The 7,086-nt window shown below is 42.5% G+C and overlaps 1 protein-coding gene across 1 annotated transcript; it reads right to left on the bottom strand.

Annotated features, from left to right (window-relative positions):
- Positions 1-1,421: 1,421 nt before the first annotated feature.
- LOC119333093 lies at positions 1,422-3,913 on the bottom strand. The gene is made up of 2 exons (XM_037606115.1): positions 3,797-3,913; positions 1,422-2,741 (listed from the first exon to the last, which is right to left on the bottom strand). Exons 1-2 carry the CDS (start codon positions 3,911-3,913, stop codon positions 1,575-1,577), a joined length of 1,284 nt encoding a protein of 427 aa, XP_037462012.1. The 3' UTR covers positions 1,422-1,574.
- Between the last annotated feature and the right edge of the window lie 3,173 nt (positions 3,914-7,086).

The following is a 7,086-nucleotide window of genomic DNA, read 5'->3' as shown; positions in this document are numbered from 1 at the left end:
TCGATGTTAGTTGTAGTTCTCTATGTAGCAGCAACCCAACGATGTCGCTGGACCGTAGCAGCAGCGCCACGCTGCATCGTTGGTTGTTAACCCATATCATACACCATAACCAGCATCATCTATTTGCCAATGGTGCCAGTCGATGACATTGCAGCATCGGCAGTGTTGAAGCCGAGGCCACACAACTTTGTTGGCATTGCAGTCGGTGCCATGGCAGCACTATAGGTCACCACTGCACACGACATGACCGCAACACCCGGTGATGTTCCACAACACAGGTCGTAGTGGCACTGCTGTGAGACCACATATTTGTAAACAGCGGCACTGCTGCGAGCCCGCCTCTTCTTGTGGCACCGGCCCTGCACCAGTGACACTTCCCGGTGCATCCGGTCACCTCTCAGCAAGCACGGGTCCTAATCCCTTGCAGCAGTAGGTGACTTAGAGGCTTCAGTCTTGATTTTATGGGACACTCTCATAGCACGTCGCGACTGCAGCACACAACGACACTCCACAACACCAGTCGCAGCATCGCTGGTGATTTGCAAACAGCGGCACTGTTGTGAGACCACCTCTTCGCAGAGATAGAAGATGATTGCCTCACTGTACTCGCTGTTGTATTATCATCAAGAGGAATTACAGTTACATATAGTCTAGCCCCAACGAGCTCCCGTGAAGGGTGGCACGCAGGCCAGGTCATGGGCTAGCGATCCTAGAGACTAGGGTTGTTACAATGGTTGTTACAACAGAAAACACAAGTGTACATATACATGAAATTATATACTTAACACGCAGCGCATGATTCTGTTAGGTAAGACCAGGAGTTGAGAAGTGGTCAGAGTTCAGCCTCACCTCCGTTAAAACTGAGGTGGGACAGTTTATGGCCATAATTTTGATGTGACATATATTTGGTTAAAATTCTACAAGATCACAATCAGTTAATACAATCCAGTGCATAAATTTTATGTAGCATAAAGTACACATTTGGACAAATGAAAAGGGGGAAGTAGATAACCAAAAGGGCATATAGGAATTCCTTACACGACCTTGCTGAAAAGGAACAATTACACTCGCTGAAAACTGATGAAATGCTCATGTACCTTTATGCTACGCTACACCACTCTGCTTTTGAAATTCTCTAAACAGGCAGTCCATAACTAACCACCTGTCTTTTTATTTTTTATTGCTACTGAGGCTTCTTTGTAAAACTTGTACACGTCAATAAATTACAGCTGTGTGCATCATGATAATGGAGAGGCCGGGCCTATCCACTTTTTGGAGAAAAAAATCACCACCTGTAGGAAGTAGCAATTATCTACATGGCAGAAACATATACGTGCAGAGCTATCATTAACTCCCAAGTCTGTTAAAAGCATAGCCACACAGATAAAACATCAAGTTTCCACAACGATTAAGCACTCGATTACATGAACCCATTATTGTCACCAAGTGACTTAAAAGTGCACACCATCATATACTAATTAAGTCCACACAATAACATATTAGTAAGATAAAGATAAGCAGAACCCAGGCATGTTGGTTGACCACAAAAGACTAAAACGATCCTTCTGGGTTGATCATATAGCTTCAGAAGGAAAAAACCAGGTCAGGCCCCACTGACCAGCTTGGCGTTGCGGTACTGCAGGATTCCTTGAATGCAATGGCATTATCATCCCACTTCTCACGTTGTATATGCCAGCGTCGCGAAGAGGTTCTGCAGAAGACTCTGGACAAGGATAATCGCAGATGAAGTAGATGCAGTCCTCCTGGGATCCACTGCATTCTCCAGCAGGCAGGGACTTCGAGCTTTGCTTACCAAGAAAGAGGGCATGGCCACCCAAATCACTCGCCGTTCTCCACTGACCCGGGTTAGTGCGCAAGTCTGCCTCAAGGACATTAAATCCAACAGTGTGAGAATTCCTAAAACCCTGTGAGTGTGCAAATCTTTGCACCATCAGCAGCCTACCACCACATTCCACTAAATACTGGCTGAGTCCATAAAGCACCTTCTTAGACAGGTATTGAGGCGTTCCACAATCACCACCAGAGTCAATTACGCATTTCATCTTTGGATAAGTACCAAGGTTCTCACCAAAATCAACGACGAAAAGCTTGAAAAATCCAGATACCACGTACAGCCTTCCATCCAAGAATGCAAGGTCCACTAATGTTGGTGGCTCCCCCAGTGCAGTACGTATACCTCTGAATGAGTAAGTGGTGGCAGGTGGTTGAACGACACAAAGATCAACAGAATAACAATTGCCGATGATCAACGCAGCAGCAAGGGACTTGGGTGATGATTCCAGCGGCGAGGGCGCCAGTAACTTATAGGAAACTGCATCATCAGTATATTCAGCATGGTTATCTATCTCGCGCTGCCAAACACTGGCAAGATTAGGAAGCTCCAGTGTGCTCTTGGAAAAAGGGTTCAGCAATGAACACGCACCATCACAGCTCATGAGGAATAGCCTGTTATCAATGGAGCCGTGCCAACGAGCACCATCTGGTAGAGGCATGCGGTGAACCTCACTGCCAGGGATGCCGAGGAAGGTTCCATCGGTGAGGGTGAGCCAAGGGAGTGGGAGGGGGAGATTCTGCAACATACTATTAGAGCGCCATGGTTGACAGACTGCTCTCAGACGAACACGGTCAGCTAGGGAATCGAGGCGCTTTAGGACAAGGCCCAGGAGTTCGGTAGGAAGATCTGACCAAGGTCCAAACTGTGCAGCCTTCATGATGCAAGTCTGCAATACAGGACATAAGATTAATAGATAGTACAATAAGAAAATTGTAATGCATATGCTAGCTGAACTACTCTAATACCTAAGGCCGTCACAAAGAAATAGAGATGACGAGGGAAATAGCAAAAACAATCTATAGAGCAGAAACAAACTACTCCATCCGAACATATGCTTCTTTAACTTCAAATCAATTATATACATATGCTTCTTGAACTTGGTACCAGATGCAAAAGCATGCAGCAAAGCACCATCTATTTATGTTATTTTGATGGAAAAAAAAACACCATTTATTTGTTATGGTAAATAAAGCAGCATGATGATCATGTCCCCTAATACCATCAACAGCAGCATGATTCATGATCATGAGTATGGTGAACTAACAAGGAATTATGTTCTTAATTTCTCATGTGGAATTGACTAACTTCAGTGAGCTACTCACAGTAGTCCTCTTTCTTTTAGATGAGAAATCCAGAGAGTGTTCTTTTAAATAAGAAGGTATATGTTGAACAAATAAAATTTTATTCATGTATATGGTCAAGCGAGTGGAAATCGGAGCTAAGTATGCATATATCACTGAAGATTTATATTTTTCACAACACCAGTGTGCAGCTCGGATCAGCAAGAAATAAAAATAAGTTAAGTAGAGCTTCAATCGGGAAAATAGAGATGCCAATTGTTTCTCAAGAACATGCTGAGGTGGATTCAAAAAATAAAAAACATGCTGAGATGAACATCGGAGGCAAGTATTGCAAAACATTTTTAATTTTTAGATCGGGTCGAAAAACTCCATTAGCAAGATTAGATCAAGTGAAGAAACAATTTCAGATGGACCATCTTTGTCAAAAAGAAAAAACTGGTTAGGAGAAGTTGCAATCTGGAACAATGACAAAACGTTAACAACCCACCTACCCCCAATCATGCCCCCGTTAACAGATGCAAAAGCATGCAGCAAAGAAGTGCGCATCGGATCCAAGTATCCATACATGTTTGCAGTTTTTAGACCAGAGTCGGACAATACAGATCTACCAAAAGCCCTAACTCGAGATAGTGAGATGTACCTTTGAGAACTTAGTGCCCTGGTCGGCGAGAGACGGGGAGGAGTGGAAGCCTCCAGCAGAGGCTTGTGTATCACCTTGGATTGGACCCTGGCCGTGCGTGGGAAGGGGAGAAGGCATGGAGAGTCCTCTGTGAGCAGGGGTTTTGTTTTGGGAACGAAAGGACGGGCCCCTATGTATTCATTGTCAACAGCTGGAGCGACTTTATTAAGCCGTTACTCGTATTGTGCCACGTTTGAGGGACCAATTTAAAGACTTCTAAATAAAATAAAATAATTAACACTTTATTATTTACATGTTACCATATTCTTGCGAGACCAAAAATGAAGTAATACTATTATTTTACCGCCAATGTGACTTGACGAACGTTCCAAATATGGGGACAAATCCAAACTCCTCGGATGCCGTCCAATCACCATCCCACGATTGCAATCTAAGGGAGCAATGAGTGATCATGGGACCGTTAGCGCTTTAATAGGATCACGATTTAAGGAAATAGTGTGGGCTTAATGCACCATTTATATGTCTCATTTTAACACACCTTTATTTAGGTATTATCATTTTATTGCAAGATTAAATGGCGCGAACTAAAATGACGGTAAGAATATTATATTACTGCAAATATTAACTGGCCAACGTTTCAAATATTGGGATAGATCTGGACGCATCGAATGTTCATATCGCGATTGCAATCTCTACTCCTAAAGAGGGAGTTGATACGGTCGCTTCACCTCCCACCAACCTCTCGGAAAACCCGATATGACGCGTGAGAGCCATCCAGGTGACCTTTCATTGAAGCTCCTGCCAAGTTGGCCCATCCCATTTGACGCGTGTGCAGGTTTTTATTTCTCGGTTTTCTATGTTTCTTTTTTTTGTTTCTTCTTTTTCGTTTCACTTTTTCTATGATTAAACTATTATTTTATACTCGGTATACTATCCAAACTTTCCTAAAAAATCAACCAAATTGGCACTTTCCAAAACAACGTCATGCATTAATCTATACTCCTAAAGTGGGAGTTGGTAGTGTCGCCTCACCTCCCACCAACCCCTCGGCAAACCCGATATGATGCTCGCGGGTGTTATACAGGCGACCTTTCGCTGTAGCTTCAGCCAAGTTGGCCCGGCCTATTTTTCTCTACTCCTAAAGAGAGAGTTCGTAGAGTCTCCTCACCTTCCACCAACCCCTCGGCAAACCCGATATGACGCCTGCGAGCGTCATACAGTTGACCTTTCGTTGAAACTCCAGCCAAGTTAGCCCAACACATTTGACGCCTATTTTTACATTTCCTTTCTTTCTATGTTTCATTTTTGGCTTCCTATCTTTCTGTTTTATTTTTTCCATGGCCAACCTATTATTTTCAGCTCAGCATAATATCAGAATCGGCACTTTCCCCCAAAAAATCATATCAAATCAACACTTCCCCAAAACAACGCCATACTCAATCAAATCAAATCTTACCAAAGCATCAACTATAATCAAAGTTGGGTCGGCCCATCTCTACTCCTGAAGGAGAGTTGGTAGCGTCGCCCCATCTCCCACCAACCTCTCGGCAAATCTGATATGACGCTTGCGAGCGTCATATAGTTGACCTTCCGCCGAGACTTCAACAAAGTTGGCCGGGGCCCATTTGGCGTGTGCGCGCATTTTATTATGTTTTATTTTTGCTTTCCTTTTTTCGGTTTCATTTTTTCTATGATCAGCCAATTATTTTTTCCCTATGTTTTGTTATTTTTGTTTTTTTCTTTCATTTTTCTATGACCAAGCTATTAATTTTTGCTTGGAATACTATCATAATCGACACTTTCCCCAAACAAAATCCAACCTAATCGGCACTTTCCCAAAACAACGCCATGCATTAACTCAATCAAATCGGCAGTTTCCCAAAACAACGCCATGCATTAACTCAATAAAATCAAGCCTTAACAAAATCTCAACGAAATCCAAACTTTCCTGGCCCTCCACTCCTCATACCCAAATCAAATCAAATCTTACCAAAACATCAACTATTAATAAAAAAATTCCTTGCTTTCTTCTATCCATACTCAAATCAAATTAAATCTCAACAAAATATAAAATATGGTGGATGCCTCTATTAATAAATCTTTGTTGTCCCTACTATTAAACGATAGTCAATATGCCGTGTTCGTTTCCGCTTCGCTTCGTAACACCACCTAAGGGTTTAAAAACACCCTCTCGTTCAATCCCACCCGTGTGCAAATAAAAAGATTTAAAACCCCAATATTGGGAACCCACACACGCATATTGACTCCACCCTCAATTCCTTTAGCAGCCTCTCTCCAACCAACACCGTCGTAAATTTAAAAATACTTATCTTGTCATCTGCATGATGTATGTATACTACTCTATATGAATTGCTTCAGAACTTGGTTTTTTAATATGCTAGAGATATGCATGTAATATTTGTAGGTTTTTAACATAATTTGTTTCCCGAGGCGTATTTGTCAAGTAGTGTTGCCCCACATGTTCCCCCACTTTGATTTATGAGGGATGACAGCTTCAATCATAGTTAGGGGAAATGGAAATTTAGTTTCATATGTTCTTAGTAGGGCAAAGGGGTAATAATATACAAATGATGGATGGGCAATTGCATGCTAAATTACTACAATTTGTACTGTAATCTGAATATCTTGGACCTGCATGACGTTTTCCGTCTCAATGTATCCCGTTGCTTCAGCATATTTCCCGACAGATTCTTGAAATCTAGAGAAGAGGAGGAACAGCAGCAATTGTTTGAGGAAGAGTAGCAGGTGGAGCACTTGGGGAAGGAAGCATATCAACACAAAACTAAAATGGCCACGTGGTTCATGGTGTTGTCGAAGGGAAGAGTGTTCCAAGAAATAAGATGGAAAAACTAAAGCGTCCAAGTGGTCCATGATGTTGGAGAATAGGAAAAACAGGAAGAGTATTCTAGAAAATAAGTAGGAACAGAACTAAAGCTGGCGAGGAATGAGGAAGATGTGTTGCTGATGAACACAATGATGTTGTTGTGGTGTTGGTTGGTCCCAACAATATGGGTTGGCGAAGAGCCTAGGAATAGGTAATCTGTAGGGGAGGATGAGGAAGAGAAGAATGACAAGTGTCCCTTCTAGTGGCGAATGGTGTGTGGGTTGCAGATGGAGCTTATTAGTGACTAGGGATATATTCAGGTTGCCACTGGCCTCTCATGTCAGTGTGTATAAGCATTTTTCATTAGTATGTGGCAACTCACGGACATTTAGCTCGTATATGAGAAAACAATGAATGTTTAGGGGGACCGTTGACGTTTTAATTG

This window comes from Triticum dicoccoides, chromosome 7A (assembly GCF_002162155.2).
Source record: "Triticum dicoccoides isolate Atlit2015 ecotype Zavitan chromosome 7A, WEW_v2.0, whole genome shotgun sequence".
Taxonomy (NCBI): domain Eukaryota; kingdom Viridiplantae; phylum Streptophyta; class Magnoliopsida; order Poales; family Poaceae; genus Triticum; species Triticum dicoccoides.
The sequence above is the reverse complement of the archived record's forward strand: the minus strand, read 5'-3'. Positions and strand labels throughout refer to the sequence as shown.

What these genes read in the sequence shown, in the direction of transcription:
- LOC119333093 (XM_037606115.1), bottom strand. Translation starts at nt 3,913, where the DNA reads ATGCCTTCTCCCCTTCCCACGCACGGCCAGGGTCCAATCCAAGGTGAT. An exon ending in AGGGCACTAAGTTCTCAAAG is followed by an intron (nt 2,742 to 3,796) that starts GTACATCTCACT and finishes CCTGTATTGCAG; the next exon opens with ACTTGCATCATGAAGGCTGC.